The sequence below is a fragment of the Thalassophryne amazonica genome, chromosome 4, assembly GCF_902500255.1.
Source record: "Thalassophryne amazonica chromosome 4, fThaAma1.1, whole genome shotgun sequence".
Taxonomy (NCBI): Eukaryota; Metazoa; Chordata; class Actinopteri; order Batrachoidiformes; family Batrachoididae; genus Thalassophryne; species Thalassophryne amazonica.
This window is the reverse complement of record NC_047106.1, coordinates 136,249,692-136,269,345: the sequence shown is the minus strand read 5'-3', so window position 1 is coordinate 136,269,345 and position 19,654 is coordinate 136,249,692. Positions and strand designations below refer to the sequence as shown.

At 42.4% G+C, this 19,654-nt stretch overlaps 1 protein-coding gene across 1 annotated transcript in view; it reads left to right on the top strand.

The window, feature by feature from the left end:
* The window catches only part of zgc:85932 (uncharacterized protein LOC405875 homolog), a 146,914-nt gene that overhangs the window by 53,662 nt on the left and 73,598 nt on the right, over positions 1-19,654 (top strand). The window contains exon 9 of the mRNA XM_034168645.1: positions 3,851-4,011. Within this exon, the coding sequence (XP_034024536.1) occupies positions 3,851-4,011 (161 nt within the window). The remainder of the gene's footprint in view (positions 1-3,850; positions 4,012-19,654) is intronic.

Here is a 19,654-nt window from a genome sequence, read left to right as displayed (position 1 = left end):
GCCATTTAGTTATCTTTATTACCTTTTTCACTCCAGCCATTTTGCAGTCCTGTTCTAGTTTTGTCTTGCCAGTTGTGTTCTCATTGTGTAATCATTAGTTTTATTTCTTGGTTGTTTAGTTCGTATCATATGTTGAATGATCTTTTATCTATCTTTCCACTTGCGTAGTTCCGTTCTTGTTTATTCTCAGCATTCTATTCTTTTCATGTTAATATTTTAGTCCGTCTTTGGTTTTTGATTTATCTTCGGGTTGTTACGTCACTTCACTATCTTGCACTTGCTTTGTTGTCTTTGTTTCTTTCAGCACTTCACTCTGGTTCTGTCTGCGTTGTGTTTTCCTTCCTCCTCCACTCTTGCACCTGTTCTGTCTTCTTCCTCATAGTTCTGCCACGCCCCCTTTTCCAGATCCTTCTCCCTCACGTGTGTCTCATTACCAATCACTGCCTTCCTTATTTAAGCTGCTTCTGTTCACTCCTTCCTTGCTTGTTTGTTGAATTCGTTCACTAACCAGCTCTCTGTCACAGTCCTGTTTTTGCTTAGCCGTTTATTGACCCTGCTATGTCTTCTGGATCCTGCCTTTTCACCTCAGCCCTGATAACCCAGTTTGCTCGGTTAAGGAACCCTGCTTGTTTGGGCCTCCTCCCAGTTGACCATGCCTGAAAGACCTCCAGAAGGAGACAACCAGGGGGCAACCTTACCAGATGCCCGAACCGCCTCAACTGGCTCCTTTCAGTGTGAAGAACAAGCAGCTCTACTCCAAGTCCCACTCAGATAGTCAAGCTTCTCATTCTGTCTGGGAGAGTAAGCCCAGATACCCGATGGAGGAATCTAATTTATGCCACTTGTATCTGTGACCTTATTATTTTGGTGATTACCCAAAGAAAATTACCATAGTTGAGGACTGGACCGTAAATCCATTGGTAAATTGAGAGCCATACCTCTTGGCTAAGCACCTTCTTCATCACAATGGTCTGGTACAGTGTCCATAATATATCAGACCTGTCCCAATCATCCCCAATCTAATTCCCAACCTCACACTCCAATTTACCCCGACTTGTGAACAAGACCCCAAGATACTTAAACTCCACCACTTCCGGCAATAATTCTCCCTTGATGCAGAACGGACAGTCCACCTTTTTCCAACAGAATGCTGATTCTCATTCCAGTCGCTTCACACTCAGCCTCAGACTTGCGTATTAGAGGTCACTGTCTGATGAAGCCAACAGAACCACATCATCTGCAAAAGCAAAGACACAGCTCTAATGTCACAGAACTTGACACCATCCAATCCCTGACTGCATTGTGAAATCCTGTCTGTGAACATCATGAACAGGATTGGTGACTGAGAAGTGTGATTCCTCTATAATTGGAACACACAATCTGGTCCTCTTTTTTAAAGATGGGAACCACCACCCCAATTTGCCAATCCAGAGGTACTGTCACAGACGTCCATGCAGCATTGTATAAGTGTGTCAACCATGACAGCCCAACAGCATCCAGAGACTTAAGCATCTCAGAATGAATCATGTCTGCCCCCAGTGACTTGCCACTGAGGGTTTTTTTTTTTTTTGACTACTTCGGTGACTTCCGCTAGGGTGATGGCACTAGATCCGCCTGAATCTTCATCCCTGCCTCCTCAACGGAGGACATGTCAGTAGGGTTGAAGAGATCCTCTAAGTGTTCTTTCCACCTGCTGACAATATCCTCAGTCCAGTTTAGCAGCTGTCCACCCTCAAAACTCATTCTCAGTGGCCTCTTCAAACTCCTCCCACATCTGAGTTAGGCCACAGTCCTTCTGGCCTGACGATACCTGTCAACTGATGCCGGAGACCTCTGTGTCAACTAATATGTATAAGATGGGAAATGAGGATTGTTACGAGGGCACACAGATTCGGATCTGGTCCCTTGCCATATATGATGCGGACACAATCCATCAGTGAGATCAAATTTGAATCAAATATGCAATGGATCCGAAATTAACTGGCAGTCTGAACAAAGCATCTGTTGTCAACTGTTCATGTTCCTGCTTGTGTTGTTGCCATATCTGTTTTGTGACACTCTGCACTTGGGAATGTTTACATTTGTACATTTGATCATATGGAGTAATGCCTTAGGCATAATAAAAGTTGTTGTAGTTTAAGGTTGGGTGCGGGAGTGGGGTGAGTACGACCCATATGTGGCCCATGGCCTACGCAGCTTGATACACGCAGGACTGATAGTGGTTACATTGTACATTCAGTACAAAGTATTCAATGAGAAAACACACCAATGTAATTAGTGATGGTACATTTTAATGCCCCCATCACACTATAGCATGAATTGGATGAATACCGTACGAATTCACATTCGAACGAGATTTGTGCTGCATTCGAACTGCACTCGAACGCCTCGTACAACATTCCTACAGCAGTCTGCACACTCGTGTGTGGCTTGTGCTGGAAACCATATGAATGGTGGTGGAGTCAATTGTACTGCATTCGTACTGGTGTAGGAATGGAAAGTCAGACGTCATTCGTGCAGTTAGACCTGCAATTGTACTGTAGTCGACCTGCAACACGATTGCACGAATGCCATGTGAAGTGACATTTGAGCTACATTCGTGCAAGTCGTGCTGCAGTCCAGCTGCATTGAAATTCCCCACACAGCATTCATCTGGCACTCAGGGAAATACGTCAAATTGGCAGGCCAGCATGAATGTAGCCCGCATGTACACTACTGTCGTGCTGCACAGTTGAACTGGGAAATATTTGTACTTTGGTCGTGCTGCTGTGTGACTGCTGAATGCCATTCGGACTGGCATACATCTGGCATCTGAATTGGCAACCCATCTGCATTTTGAGCAGGCTAATTGCATTGGCATGTCCAGATTGTGTTGTCTTTATTCCTTGTCTTTTTTATTTTATTGTTTTTTGTTTTGTTTTGTTTTCGTGGGGAAAGGTCCATGTCCACATTGACTTGCACTCTGGGTGGTCCACCTGCTCAGGTGCTGCTACATTCCTAAATGTGTGAGTCATTCGTGTTGGGTCTGTACCACATTCTGGGTATTTGTACACAGCTGTACGTTTGTCTGTCCCATACAACTGCAGCTAGAATCCTGTTTGTTATTCCAATTTGTATGGTACCTACAGCGTTCGTGCTCTAGTGTGACAGGGCCCTAAGTTAGTCAATTTTGAATTGAAAAAATTGTGATTATTATGACATTACATTTTTCAACCCTAACATCAAAAATCAACCCTTTGTAATTGGCCAAGTTATTCTTTTGTCTGCTGTTTGTTTTATTTGGTGCCACAACTGTGGATCCAGTAACTTTCAGCTTCCCACACTAGATCCAAAGGAGATCTGCATGAGGATTTGGCACTGTCTATTTCCACATAGAGAAACACAGTCAGCTCTTGGTCTCCAGGTCTCCTGGTGTAGCGGCCTCCCAGCCAAGTGCTAATCAGGACAGACTCTGCCTAACTCGTGAGATCTGACAGAATCATGTGTGCACAAAATGGAATAGCTTATTACGCTATTAAATATATACATATAAAGGATTTAATTATTTTCAGAACATTTTCTAGACCTCCTGGTTAAGTAAGTTTGTTTCTTGGAACATGTGATACAGTAACCCAATATAAAGAACACCTACATGAAGAATACCAGAACAAGAAGTTCAGAAGCCCAAATGTGCAGATGGAAGAACATCTAAAAATGCTGTTTCCAAAACATTTTCCTCTGGATTAATAAAGTTCTTATTCTAATTCTGTCTTTTTTTTGGGGGGGGGGGGGGGGGGGTTGGCACAATGAAGCATTGTACTTTCAAACCCTGCACCGCTTTGTTAATAGCACTTTCCCTTCTCCTCATCAGGATGGCAGTGTCAGATTTCCGCTGTAGCTTTGAAATCATGGAGGTGTGTCATTTGACCGAAAACCTCAGCCAACCAGGCTCAAGTATGCAGCCGTGGTGTTGCACATTGCATCATGGGAACTGGGTGCCACACGTGTCGGCAGGAGGTTCTCCTGAATGGGGTAAGACTGAAATACTTATTTGCAGTGATGTGCGGTCAGGGGAGGCAGCTGAGGCACAGCCTCACCTGTCATCATGGAAAGAAAAAAATGTAAAATGAAAAAATAAATTAAATGGTTATATTTATTGTCATGATCCTGCCCTTGTTGGGCCTCCTGTCATAAGTTTTGTACTGATTTCTGCTTTCTTGTTCGGTACATCTGTATTTGTAGTCTGGTCATCCTCATGTTATCATTGGTTTTGTTTTCTGTTCATTATTCATTTATTTGTGGTCTTCTATCAGTGATTGGGTAGTTTTGTCTTAGTAGCTGTTTTGCCATATAGCTTTCGTTTATTGTGTTATGTTTATTTTTTCACTCTTGGTCACTTAGTTGCTTCAGTCTTAGTTTGCTTCTGTAAATCTCATTTCTTGTATTATGCTTTAGTCACTGGTTTGGTTTTCTGTTGATGATTTTGTAGTCTCTGGTTTTGCTTCATTTACTTTCTGTGTTCAGTAATCTGGTTATGTTCCTTTAGTTATTTATTGCATTCTCTGTTTATCATTTATTTTGTGTTTTGTTGCATCATCTATATTCTTTAGTCTCTGGTTTTGTTTTCTGTCATTTATTTTCTGGTTAGTTTGTAGTCTGTTTTGCCATCTTATTATCAGTTATTGCATTTACATTTATACTTTAGCCAGTATCAGTTCCGTTCTAGTTTTGGTTATAGCCTTTTATTTTTTTTGTTGTTCTCCTGTTAGGCTGGTCACATTATTTCCTTGGTTGCTCCCTTTGTTTTGTTCACATTAATTATTTTTTGTTTTGTACACATCACGTTTTGCACCGTTGGTTTTTCTGCCACTTAGTTATCTTGCCCCAGTTCACTTTGCTTTTGTCTCACTGCACACTCTTGCACTTACCTTTGTCTTCCCCGGTCACGCCCCCTTCCAAACACCTGCACCTCATCACACCTTGATTAGCTGCTCCCTATTTAAGCCCTCACACTCTCACAGCTCACTGCCAGATTGTTGAATGTACAACCCCAATTCCAATGAAGTTGGGACATTGTGTAAAATGTAAATAAAAACAGAATACAATGATTTGCAAATCCTCTTCAACCTATATTCAATTGAATACACCAAAAAGACAAGATATTTAATGTTCAAACTGATAAGCTTTGTTGTTTTTGTGCAAATATTTGCTAATTTTGAAATGGATGCCTGCAACACGTTTCAAAAAATCTGTAACAGTGGTATGTTTACCACTGTGTTACATCACCTTTCCTTCTAACAACACTCAGTTGGAATTGGGGTTGTATTTCACTTTCCAGTGATTCCTTGCTTTATTTTGCCTTATTATCAGCCTGCCAGTATTTGACCTTATTTTGCCCTCAACCTCGTACTTGTCTTTGCCTCTGAATGCCTCCCCACCGTGTTTTTTGATTTCAACCTGGTCTTTTGGACCAAGCCTCAGCCTCACGTCTGTCTGTACCTTTGCTTTGCTGCTGGACCTCCCATGTATCGAATCCCTGCTTGTTTAATTAAACCTTTTTCTTACACCAGTCTGCTTGTGAGAGTTTTGCATTTGTGTCCTGCTCTGTTTGTGCCACGCTTGACAGAACAAACTGGCCAAACATGGACGCAGCAAACTCTCTTCCTGTCATCTCAGCCGCAGACTTTGCCACCATCAAGGACATTTTTTCAGAGATCAAGTTCCTCTTCAACTGTTTTCTCTTAAGTTACACACCTAAGAAGAAGTTTGATCATCTCGACCGAGCTTGAGACCTTTTAGAAGCAAACGCTTGGTTGTACCAATTCTTCCCAGACCTGGAAAGTCTGCATGATTTGTTTGCTGCGGGGAGACTCCCAGCCTGGATTGGACAGCCCGAACTCCACCTGTTGTCCAGCCTCCCGCTCTCAGACAGCAACTCCAAGTGGGAGGATGTTGACAATGATACGTCATCTTAGGCTAAAGGTCAGGCGCAGGAGGACAGATGCACCAGCCGGTTGCGACACCGTCGCCACCCATGCCTCATCTGGCCCCAGTAACTGCACCAAGAAAGAAGCTCCAGCCCTCGGCTCCCGCTTGCTCCTCTGCCACAAATGCTGAAGCGCAATCTTTGCTCGACCCCTCTGGAGTGATGACATCATGGGAATCGCCTCTAGAGCCATCAGGAAAATCTGCGTCATCTTTGCACTCAGCGGCACCTGCCAAGGGTTTCCCCATCGTTCCCGCCTCCAAACTGAGCAGAGCCATCCACGCTATCTGAAACACCTACTGAGAACGTCACACCACCACAGCATTCAGAAGTGGAGCTCTCGCCACCGGAATCCTCAGGCATGAATTACCCTGCGCACTCACCACAAGGTGCGGAGCAGCTGTTCTTGCCAGCGCTTTCTGTCAGCTCTTCAAAAGGACCTACGTCAACTGAATCACCCGCCGGATCTCCAAAGCCGCATGTCTCTTCGGCTCTCAGCTGATCTCATTCCCAAGGAATCATCCACAGCACCACTCATGACTTCCGAGCTGCCTAAAGTTCTTATGGAAAACATCACGGCTTCTTGTGGTACACCTGCACTTCGCACAGCTCCAGAAGAACCAACCAAGTCTGCATCACCAGTACCTCCACTTGCCACCAGATTGACAGGGCCATTCCAGAAAGAGGACTCAGACAAATCTGCTGGTAGGACTGATTATTTGCCTTTTTTGCGTAATAATAGTTTTTGAATAAATATTCCACCTGTTGTGTCCACCAGAAAGCGTTATTTTCTCTCCAATCAGTACCTTTTTGGGTTGTCTCAGGACTTTGTCTCTAGGCGTTTGACATTGTTTTCCTTAATTTTGTTTTTCTGTGTACATTTATGTTTGTGGACCGTGCACCATTCACATTTTGGTTTGAAACAGATCCGCCTTTCACTTTGTAGTTTTGCTAAATTCTCACTCAGGTTCTTTTTAGAATCCCCAATTTTGGTTTTGCCCTGGATATGTTTCATTGCATATATATATATATATATATATAATATAACGATAGGGTTATCGCAACTGGCCCACCTTTACAGGTACTCTGCCCTGCACCATCGGTGGGCCAGTGGCATTGCTCTCTCCTCTTTTTCCATCTTTTCAGGCACCAGCACATGGCAGGAGTTGAGTGGGTACCGCAGGTTATCAGATGGGCACCCTCCCTTCTTTTGATGTTTCGTCAAATTAAGCCCATGACACATCGCAAGGGCTTGACAGCAAATCCAGTGTCCTGGATCTACCCCCACTGACCGCCACTCAACTCTTTGCCATTGATCCTTCCACAGCCTGGCTCTGCCACCTCACATCCCTATGACTCCAAATCCATCTGGATGCTGCCTCTGCCTGCCTAGTGATGTTGCCTATCAAGCGCTTCCTGGCCACCCCTTCAATTCCCAACTGCCCCAGCATCCTCCAAAGTGACTGCCCAGCAAAACCCCTGCAGCCAAACTCTACTGGAAGGTTCCAGGCCTTCCACCCGTTTTGCTGGCAGTCATGTATCAGGCCTTGATATTTCCTCTTCTTGCGCTCATGCGCCTCCTCAATCCTCTCTTCCCGGGGAACGGTCAGCTCTATAAGTACAAACTGTTTAGTGCTCCTAGACCAGAGGACCATATCTGGTCTAAGGCTGGTGTGAGCTATCTCCTCTGGGAATTTCAGCTGCTTCCTCAGGTCTGCCCGCATCTCCCAGTCCTTTGCTGAGGCAAAAATGCCTCTGTTCCTACGTCCTGCGGCAGCTGCCTTATTCTGCATTATTGCTGCATTATTCATTATACTCAAGCTTTGGTTGACCTGTTTTTTTTTTCTCCCCTGTTGTTCTTTTGTTGGTTTGTTCCTTTTTGGCAACTCCCTCCATCCTTTCCATTGGGTTCTTTATTTATGCCAGTCCGTGGTCACACTGTTCTGTTCCCCTAGTGGTAATGTTGCTAAACCATTGTTTTCTCTTGACCCCCTTAGTCTATCATTTCGTTGGTTTCTTTCTTTTTTGAAATCTGTTTATTCCTCAGCTCATTTCACTGTTTGTTTTTCTTTCTGTTCATTGATTGGTAGTTTTATGGTTTTTCTACGGAGTTGGTGTTTATATAGATTTTTGGGATTTGCGTGGGTTGTGTATCCTGAGCATCTAGTCAGTTCGTTTCTTTCCCCAGTTGGTTTTTGGGGTGGTTGTTTTTCTTTGGTTAATTTTTTTGTTACTCCGGGTTATTCCTTTCACACTATTCATTTTTAAGAAGGTTCTTCTCTCCCTCAGCGATATAGCTAAGTTCCTCCATTCCTTGTGCCCATTGCCGTTCCGTAAGTCTGTTACCCTAGGGGATGTTGGTCAGTCTGCCATTTTGTGCCCTACAGTAGGCCCAGGTCCTCTTAATTTTCCTGCCACCTTCCCGCCCAGTCCCCTGGCTGCCCCCCTGAATCTACCTTAGCCCAGGTTCTTCATCTGGCCTGGCACGCTGACTCACCGGTTGTTTTAAGGGGGTCTTCCAGTCGTCCCCTCGGTCCTGCCATCCTCCAGCCTTTCCTTTTTACCTTGGCCTGCCTCACGGTTGGCCCCCAAACTCCACGATTGTTTGTTTGCCTGACTGCCTGTTTGTCCCTTGTTTTTGGCTTAGTCACCCTCCTGTAGGGCTTTTTGTCCCTCCTCGGTTTTTCAGCCACCCTCTTGATGTTCCCCTATTTGTAGGCAGTTCCCTTGGATTCTCGCCCATTTTCCCTCACTGCCAGATTGTTGAATGTATTTCACTTTCCAGTCATTCCTTGCCTTGATTTGCCTTATTTTCAGCCTGACAGTATTTGACCTTGTTTTGCCCTCGACCTCGTACTTGTCTTTGCCTCTGAACATCTCCACGCCATGTTTTTGACCTCAGCCTGGTTTTTATTTGTTTGTTTTTTTGGATCAAGCCTCAGCCTCACATCTGTCTGTATCTTTGCTTCACTGCTGAACCTCCCGTGTACGGAATCCCTGCTTGTTTAATTAAACCTTTTTCTTACACCAGTCTGCTTGTGAGAGTTTTGCATTTGTGTCCCGTTCTGTTTGTGCCATGCCTTACATTTATCCAGTGATTTGTACTATACAGTTATTTTCCGTTTAACTTCACCAGTTTTAGTTTTTTTTTTTTTTTATTCGAAATCACTGAATTTTCACATTTGCTGTTCAAATACTGAGAAGAGATGTGCAGTGAGGCAGTAGCTAGCTGTGCCTCACTGTGGATTGCGCAATCACTGGGCTAACTGCTGTCATGCTGTGCAGTCAGACTGTCTCTCTGTATGTCGTCATTAAAATGGTCAAACACTTTGGCTATATGAACTTAAATTCCATAGTTCATATCAGCTCATAGTTGGGCTGATGTACATAATGTAGAGTGTTTTATGTCAACACCTGTATGTGTGTATGTAATGTGTTTCGTGTGCTGAGTGATCACGAAACGGCTCCAAAAAGGCACAAAGTGAGGCACGCAGTTCTCCTGCCTTATGTTAGGGGGCACTAGTGATCCCAGGGATTCTTCTTGGAGCAACTCCCCAGTTGCAGAATAAGTGACAGCAAGCTTCAAGAGCAGCCGTTCATTTATTTTTTCCTCTTGCCTGGACTTTCAGAATGGAGGATTACATATCCAAACTGAAACAATTTTTCAAACTGGACTTTCAATCGAAGCAGGAGGTAAGAATTAAAGGAAGAGACCAACACCATCGCTAAAAGCTGTGCTTCAGACATCAGAAGACCCGCTCTTTTCAAACGGAGTGGGACACACGTAAAGTTTGGCTGTGTGGATGTCCAGTAAGAAAGTGCCTTTTTCTGCCTCCTTTTCTTAACTTGTGACAATGTCTGGACTTAGATATATTGTGGCCTAAAGAATTTACAAAGAAATCTCATCAAACATGTGCGGTTGACCACTCACATTCAAGCCAGAAAAAACTCCAAACATAGAGTCAGAACAGGACTGATGAAGGACGACTTTCTTCCCTGGCAGTGATCTGAACTGAGACAGAGAGACTTTAAAACTGAAGGAAGATAAGGAAGACTTCCACAAGCAAGTCATCAATGCTTTTGTTCAGAAGGAGCGGCACATGGAATTCACTTATAAGTAAAGGTAAAACCATAATAATGCTTTTTTTATTTAAATGTGCTTTTTTGTGTGCTACAGCTTGTATGTGTAAAGAATGCTGATATGAGATTTTACACATAACCCGTTAACTGCTGCCAATCAAACAGTGAATAAGCTACTCTGTGGGGTTTATATGTTTGTAAATCTGGTTGTGATTAAATCAGTGCCTCACCAGCCATCAACCTCACCGCACGTCACTGCTTATTTGGTGTGTTTATTGTACAGATACTCTATTGTATTAAATAATATACAAAGCTGAGCATCCATGTCAAGCCGCAGAGCTGTGTTTCCACTACAGTGTGCCTTGTGACTTACTTTGGGTTTGTGAAATACCGTCTCTCTAGTTTGCTTTAAATGACTCATTCTGGATGCTCACAAATTGGAGTTATGTCACGTTAACGCAGTCAGGTTCATACGTAGTTGACTGATTAACATCCCTTTGAGCAGGCGGGATGAGTTCATCATTGAAATCACCTGCTGGAGTCGGTGTCTGCAAAGAAAACCCGCACCCTCTCAGCCCTTTCTGGAATACTTTGGACACCACTGACCTAAGCAGTTCCTGTGCCTCTCTTGTGCTTCCCCTGTGGCTTCTTTGCACGTCCTTCACCCTCTACGTTTGCTGAGCATTTGTTTTGAACATACTCAATAATTCACAGCGACCATAGCGTTTATAGCATTCTTTGTTCTTCCATGAGCATTCCCTGAACAACCTGGGTGTTCCTTCTGCTTCCCTTGAGCTTCCAGCCGCACATTTGATGGACACACAAGGGAAGCACACTGAACTTCATCCTGTGTAAAGGGGGTTTAAACATGGACCTCACTTACTAAGACCTCATATGAGTGCTAAATTATGGGGTCATTCTTGCACGCTGGGTTGAGTCAGTCTTCAGATTTCTAAAGTGTCATGAAAAACAGGGTGGACCCTCAATCAGAACATCAACACCTTTGCTAGAGGTCATCAGGTTGTGCCATTAAGAAAATATTGGACTGAATTATACGTAATTCTCAAATGTACTTATTGTGCAAGTGCTGTTTCAGTGATTTGGGCCCACAACATGAACGAGGATCAGCATTGTGTTCCAGAAAAGATAAGAGGAATGATATTTTAGCATGAATGCTGTTTTTAGTTTTCGCTGCTAAGAGTATTGATGTTGCAGCTTTTTACTTTTACAACAACACTCATTATGTGCACGTTCTGCACCTTTCTTGCATGCCGTGTGTCACTTTGTGTACTCATACAATTACTGTGAGACAAAGATGAATGGTCTTTACATCCTGCTTGTTGAGGTGTGGCTCATCCAAAGAGGATCCACTGGGAATATTTGTCAGCTCGCTTCAAGTTGAGACAGGTTTTGTTTTTGTAAAGCCTATAATTACACTTAATTAATCTGTTTGTCTGTGAAGGTGTGTGTGTGTGTGTGGGGGTGGGGGGGGGGGGGGGGGGGGGTAGTAAACACAAATGGAAAAATACAAAATGTAATAACTCCAGTTTTGTTAGGGGTTCATACATACACCTCCGTTATGGTTCGGTGTGAATCATCGCTTCAAATTCACAGTACACTTCAAGTCACACTACATTCCTCACAGATACAGAATAAAAGACACAAAATTAAAGTGATGTAATATCACTTGCAAGCTTCAACATTTGGCTGGAGGAGCTACAGTTACCACCTCCTGAACCTTCTGCCTGATGTTTTTACATTGCATTTTGGGTAATTGCATTAAAAACAAACATCTGAACATGGCCAATACAAGTTGTAGTCAATGTTACAGTCCTCAAATTTATTGTATCAGTACAAGACTACAGTTCGGTACATGAAAAATATTGACTTTCACTGTTTGTCCAGTAATACCACTGATTATTGGGTCAAACGTCACAAATTTTGGGAACATTTAAACAAAAAGCCAGCTTGTGGTAAACACCGGAATGACAGCTTTCTGTTATACGATGGCGACGCCTGGTGGCACAAATCAGAATTACAGGCAGAAGGGCTGTGATCTAAACCAGTTCTCTTTGCTTAATCTAACCCAGGCATCTGTGTGAAACTTCACATCATCTTACATCTGCAGACAACAAGCAGTATTTTGTTAATAATCACCGTTTGCATTTCCTCGTTGTTGCAACAGGCTTCAGCTCTGATCTGAAGCAGTTCTCTTTGTGAAACTTAACACCATCTTCTAGAGCAAAAAGAAGCAGCATTTTCTTCATTATCAGTGGCAGTAATGCACCTGAAAGCTGGTTTGTTCAATTCAAAGAATAAGTTAGAAGGCGATAATAGAAGGAAGAAGGAGGGTGGTGGCTCGATCAAAGCAGCACACTGCTTAAATGTATTTAAGTGAGCTGGAAGGCAGATGTGACTTGAGTAGGTAGATGTATAAAACATGCAGAGCGGGTGCTGTCCAGGAACAGGGTTGGTGATCCCTGGTTTAAATCCCTGGATGTGAATCAAACCAAAACTGCCAAATTTTGTTGCTGTTAAATGTATTTTCGATAGTTGAACTTCAAACTTTGTACATGTATTTGTTCATGTTCTTAGTGTTCATGTAAAATTCATCATCATGAGAACAGAGGGCGCTGCCGCTCTCTGTGCTTTAGATGCATTTGACAGCAACATGGAACATTAATTATATTACCCTCAGTTTTCAATTTCAATTTCAATTTATTTGAAAGGGACCATGTGCAATTAAAACATAAATGTCACCATTTGATGCATTGCACCAGAGTTAGCCTTAGGCTAATTTACATCTGCAGTTTTATTATTATTCTTTATTGTTTCCTTTTTTGTGAAGTGCGATTATCACTTAATGGGCTTGACTCGGGTTACACTCCCTAGTTGTTGAGTAGGCCGGACTTAATGTTCTATATTACTACCTTATGTGGCGGGCAGAGCTAGTGGTTGATATAAGACACTGATTTGCTTGTAATTCTTGGGATTGTAAATTTAATAATTTTTTTTTTTTCGGGGGGGGGGGGGATCATCCTCAACAGATGACTTCCTTGTTGGTGGGTGTCATAATCTTTCAGTCGCAGTCAACAGCCAAGAATCTGACATATAAAAATGAAATACCGCTGATGTGTCTCTACAACCAACAATTTTTAATTAACTGCACTTAAACAGTATATACAGCATTAAAGGGAACAACCGTTGGTTATCATTCAGAACAACTCTGACGCAGATCCAGATTGGTTTGGATTCAGTTTATTTGGCATTAACACTCGGACTACCAGAGTGGTGCCAAATGGCACTGCTGGGGTAATTTACAACTCATTAGGCCACCTTTTCTTATGTACCTGTTCTTATGTTTCATGTGTAAGTGCAGCCATTAGATTGGAATGTGCCAGTACCAGTGACGGGCAGTTTGCGCTTTCTGCTCAAACTTGCATGATGACTTTCTCAAAGTCAGAAGTGTTATGTATGCATACAAATAAATAAAAAAAAGACCAAAAAATTGAACAAATTTAAGACTTAAAAAACAAAACTAAGCTTCCTGAATTAACTCAGAGTTATGAAAAACAGAGGAAACTCTGTAAGCGAGTCAACACCTTTCTTCTGATCAAAGCAGTTGGCTCTCCATCTGTGGCGTGACATTCAATTGGGCGGTGAAGCACAGGCCTTTCCGATCTGTTCTTCATGCCACACTGTGCCGTCTTTTGCCGTCTCTGTCAGCCACTTGTGTGTCTCCATGCAACCTCTCTTTTCTGGAGGTGGCAAAGTCTCCTCATCATCAAGATATTATTTGAATTATATTTCCAAAACATCTCAAGTATACCTCCTTTGTATTGATTTAGGATTGTTTTCACACTGCAAAAAGTGACATATTGATTAGTCTTGGGGGGAAGATGTTACTTTTTGCAGTGCATCTCTTCCTAAAACACAACTGCCATAATCAACAAACAAAAATAGGAAATTTAGGAAATCTTACCAGAAGAAATTTCACAGTCAGAACCCAGCACAAGGGCTATTTCTTCTCCATGGGAGTCATGGGGGTTGACGTTGTTGAGGATCATGTCCAAAGCCTGCTGAGTGCTCTAACCCTTTGGCATCTTTGCTTCTCAGTCAACAGTCAGTGATATATGTGTCGTGAGCTGGCTATTTATCCACCTGCCCTGGATTATCATCGTTTACACCCACGCCCATCCTTCATAACTGAGTTTCAATTGAAGAAAATGAAAGTTATCCCATGTATCCCATGTCACTTTTTTAGGCATTGTAGTGGATGAGAATTTGAACCAGAAACAACACATTAGTTTTATCCACAAAGAACAGTAAGATCATTTGGAATCATCAGCAAACAGACATTTTGTAGAAAAGGCTTGTCCATTGCCCTGTAATATTCTTTGATTCTCACAGTATACAATATAAATATTCATCAGATGTGTGTATTTATTTACAAACCATGTTCTCACCTTTATGTTACCATCAGCATTTGGAAATTTGTTCATATTAAATTCACAGATTCATTCATATAACACCAAACAGACAATCTGGTCTCACGGCAAGTCGTGATTCAGCAGCACAAAATATACATTAATCTATTGGTTCGTGATATTGTGACAAAAAACACCTCATTTTCATCACACCAGCACAAATTCATTCTCATTCATTCCATGATGGCTGCACAAAATTAAAAGTGAAGCGGGGGGGTCGGGTGGTTATGGTTAGGGTGGGGGGAAGGAGTAAGATAAGGTTATGGTTAAGGTTAGGGTTGGGGGGTGGGAGTAGGGTTAGGAATAGTGAGTTAAAAAAAGCCGTCATGAAAATTTTACTCATTTCGTCACGAAAGCACAAAAAAAAACAAAACAAAAAAAAAAACGTGAGACTGGGCTGCAAACAGAATAGTTGTCTTCACCTTCCTTTCTATAAAACTAAACATGGTCTGTTTTCCATCAGATATTGTGTCGTACAAATATGGAATGATAAAAGAAATGTAACAGAGAACTCATCATCTTTGCAAACTTTTAAAAGAAAACTGCCTTTACATTTAATTCATGAATCTTAGGGCCCAGTCCCACTGGCGTTTAGGAGGATTTGCGTATGGATTGTGCACAGAATTGGCTCATATTCGCTTAACATCCGCAATATGCGTGGAACATGCTTGTATGAGTCGGCCGACACCCGCACACGTCCGCAGTTATCCGCAGAGGCACATTTTTCCGTTGTCAGGATTTTTGAGCTGCACAAAATTTTGGCTGTGGATGACATCCGCCTTACATACTCCATACATACACAATACATACACAAACATACTCAATCTATGCGCTGTATATTCGCCATCATCTGCTGATATCCGCAACTGACAGGGATTTGCGGCTTGGCAGCAGACTGGGAGAGTGTGTAAAATGGATATTTTGCGTGCCCATCATGTCCACATCACGAACAAAATAAGTTGTAGTGACTGCATACAGATTGGCCACGAATAATGCAAATCAGATGTGCTGTGTTCACAGCTGGACGCCGTTCTTTGTTCTACCGGCTGCCACGCGCTCTGCGCTGGATGCTGCGTATCTAAAATAATTTTTTGTGGTGGATTAATCATTTTATTCTGCAAACTGGCTTTTGAATACTGCTCTAATCACCTCCTGAATCACAGAGGAAGCTGCAGCTGGGCCACACGAACGCGCGAACGTCAAACAAGCTGCAGAAAGCATTTTGAGCCGTCTAAAAAGGTAATTATTTGACTTGTTTACATTGTCAAGGTTTGATAAAACAGTTGCGTGTTTTTTTCCTTCTTGTCTGCAGCTGTTACAGTATTTATTCCTATGTTTATAACAGATTTACCTTGTTATAATCGTTTAGACGAGCTGCGCTCTGATGCGATCCGCTGACGTCACCACTCGCCCTGTTCACTGCTTGTTTACTCCAATCAACTTGTCCAAGTCCAGCAGTTGCTCCAGAGGCTGTATTGTTGGTGTGAACAGTGATGTCGATGGCCCGAGTGCGCTTCTTTTATGACTGCAATGCAGATGCCATGCACGCGCAACACGTGCGCGATGCATTCATAATACACCCGTAATACTTCCGTGATAATCGCAATGCGTCAGATCCGTTTCCTCACTACATGCGTTATGGAACCGTGATTGTTCATCATATATTCGCTATATATTATTAATAAATCCGTAATTCATACTGGGACATTTGTCATTTTTGGCCATTTTTGTTGCGTATGACATCGAATACCCGTAATTTGTGTACTCAATTCATGCGCAATTAATCCTCTCCCCGGTGGGACCGGGCCCTTAGTTTTGTTTTTTAAGTCTTAAATTTGTTTAGTTTTTTAGTCATTTTTTTTATTTGTATGCATGCATAACACTTCTGACTTTGAGCAAATCATCATGCAAGCTTGAGCAGAAAGCTCAAACTGTCGGTTGGTACTGGCACATTCCAATCTAATAGCTGCACTTACACATGAAACATAAGAACAGGTACATAAGAAAAGGTGTCCTAATGAGTTGTAAATTACCCCAGCAGTGCCATTTGGCACCACCTTGGTCAGAATAGGAGGTGGGAGAAAAGGCTGGGTTTGTGAATGTTAAAAGTACATGTACATAAAATACATAAAACAACCGTGCTGAGGATCACACAGGAAAACATACAACTTATTTACCTTGTGGACGTCTGGGAGGGACAAAAAATGTGCTTTTATGTGATGTCATAAAGGCACATTAAAGCTCAGTGTACTTTGTAATGTCATAAAAGCATATTAAAGCTCATAGTACTTTGTGATGTCATAAAGGCATATTAAAGCTCATAGTAATTTTGTCACACAAAGGATTTGAGCTTCACATAACTGAGTGTTCAGGAGTCACAGTGTCCTTGTGACAGCGACTGTGAGCCAGAATCAACACACATCAATAATTCCCTGGAGATATTTATCAGAAACAGCGAAAGCAAAGATCCAAAATTGACAGCAAAGAGGGATCCACTCATCAGCTGGTGACCAGTGCTGCTCATCACCGCAAGTAGATGCAGGACATGAGTGAATATCAGAAATTTGAGAAGAGACTTGGACATCTCGAGGAGCTGCTGAAGAAAAAAGAGCTGGAGTACAGGAGGATCAAGAGGCGTCAACTCCAGCTCTTGAAGGAGGCCAAGGCTGCTGAGGTCCTGACAGCAGAGCAGCTGGAAGCCTACCAGAAGGAATTAATACCAGAGATGAAAAAACAGATCGAAGAAGTTAGGAACTATTATGGGAAATGGGTGGAACAGCAGAAGGAGAGTTTTAGAAAGGACCTGCAAGACCTTGAGGAGATCTGCCAGAAGAGAGCCGCTGCCAAAAACAGGAGCTATACTGGTTGTGTTCTTCTGGGGGGTTGGACTTGTCGTTGGATTTTTGGTGGGACGTTTTGGAAACTTCTGAATTTATGGTATGATTTTGGAGTTATAAAGACTGGAATTTTCGGGGGGGGGGGGCGGGGACTACTTTCATTGGTTCTGTTGAATGCCTTTAGGTAAAGACCCAAAGATGGTGGCAGAGGGATCCACTCATCCACAGAGGGATCCACAGCAGAGCAACTGGAAACCTACTGGAAGGAACTAAGACCAAAGATCTAAGCCTTCTCCCCAGAGATGGAAGAAGTCATGAACCATTTCTGGAAATGTGTGGAAGAGCAGAAATTAGAGGTTTAGGAAGGACTTGACAACCCAAGAGAAGATCTACCAGAAGAAACCCATTGCTACAAACTTCACCGATAAGGGATGTGTTCTTCTGGGAGTTGGACTTGTCCTTGGATCTTTGGTGGCATGTTTTGGAAAGGCCTAAATTCATGGAGGAACTTTGGAGTTAAAAACACAGGAAGATGGGGGAGGTGGGGGGGGACTCCCTTCAGACATTGATCAGAACCAGTAAAGGTAAAGCTGCATGCCCATATATAGAGGGGCTTCAGGGGGTTCAACCGAAGCCCCCCCCCCTGAGAATTCTGCTGATTTTTTTTCTGATCTGGATATCAACGTTATGTATTTTCTTTTCATTGATAATAAGCAACAAGCACTAACTGTTACACAGCTATTATCACACACCCTCAAGTTTCAATTTCCTCTGCCAGAGTAATCCTTTAAGTGATGAAAGGGGAAACCGCTAGATAAACTTTTCCCATGGGGTTGAGAATTTTTGCTCCCTGGTCCCTATCCTCCTCTGATATCAAACAGATTAGTAGGCTTGTAAATACCCATGTAGACACACAATTACACTTGTCTGGTTTGTAAAAACATGTTTCTATGTATAAGCTGAGAAATAAAGGGAGCTTCTCCTTCCTGTTGCAAATACTGTAAAGGTGCAAATATTCGCGTGGGATTTATTATGCAAATTTTGCGAGTTAAACAAGGTCGCCAAATTAAGTACCGCTATTTTAATACATAACGTACATATACGTACATATTCATAATGTAAATGTGAATATTAATACCGCTAAATATGAGGTCTGTTAGAAAACTATCCGACCTTTTTATTTTTTGCAAAAACTATATGGATTTGAATCGTGCGCTTGCATCAGCCAAGCTTGAACCTTCGTGCGCATGCGTGAGTTTTTTCACACCTGTCGGTTGCGACAACCGACAGGCAGGTATAAAGTTTGCATTAATGTTATCTTGGTTCTTCCTGGGTGGTTCTTATGGCAACTGATCCAATCCCAAGCAAGGACTACTTGTATATAAAAATGTATTTCCTAAAATGATACATTTTGGGTTTCAAATGAAATTTATGTAGCTTTTTACCCCTAGCAATCCTCAAAAAGCTTCTGCTTTGGGGGGCTTTGCCCCCCTGAACCCCCCACGAGGGCATTGCCCCTCGACCCCACCGGGGGCCCTGCGGCCCACTGGACCCCCAACTCAAGGATTTGAACCCCCCCTTTCACATTCCTATATACGGTCCTGAAGATGTGGCAGAGGGGTGTAATCATCTGCAGAGTGCCAGTGTTGTTAATCACCACAATGACCAAAAACTGATCTGCAGGATTCTGTAATGCATTATTATTATTATTATTATTATTGCTGTTGTTGTTGTTGTAGTACGACGTTAATTGCAAATAAATTAGTCTGAAACTTTGATTTTGGTGATTTGGTTGTTGTGTCTGTCTTTATGTTTGATGGTATTTGTTATTTTTTTGTTTGTTTGTTTTTGTTGGTTCGTGGCTGGTCTAGTATTTATTTTTGTTTTGTTTTCTTTCACGACTGGTCTAGTTTTTATTTATGGGGTTTTTTGTCTGTTTTTGTTGTTTCGCGGCTGGTCTCGTTTTTATTTATGTTTCTTTGTTTTGTTTTGTTGGTTCGCAGCTGGTCTAGTATTTATTCGTCTTGTCGAAGTAATTCAACAAGACTGCTGGTGTGTCTGTTGGTTTGTTTGTTTATATGGTTGTCTGTTTGTTAGTTTGTTCACCTTAAATTTGGAGCATTTTTCATCTGACTGACTTGAAATTTGGTCAGAATATGTAGATTGCCTGTGTGTATAAGCCTATGTTTTTTTGGAGTGGTTCCAATAATATTTACCACTGATAAGCCAGGGTGACAGCTGACGCTCATCATCTTTGACAGCTGTCACCATTCATCAGGATCAGT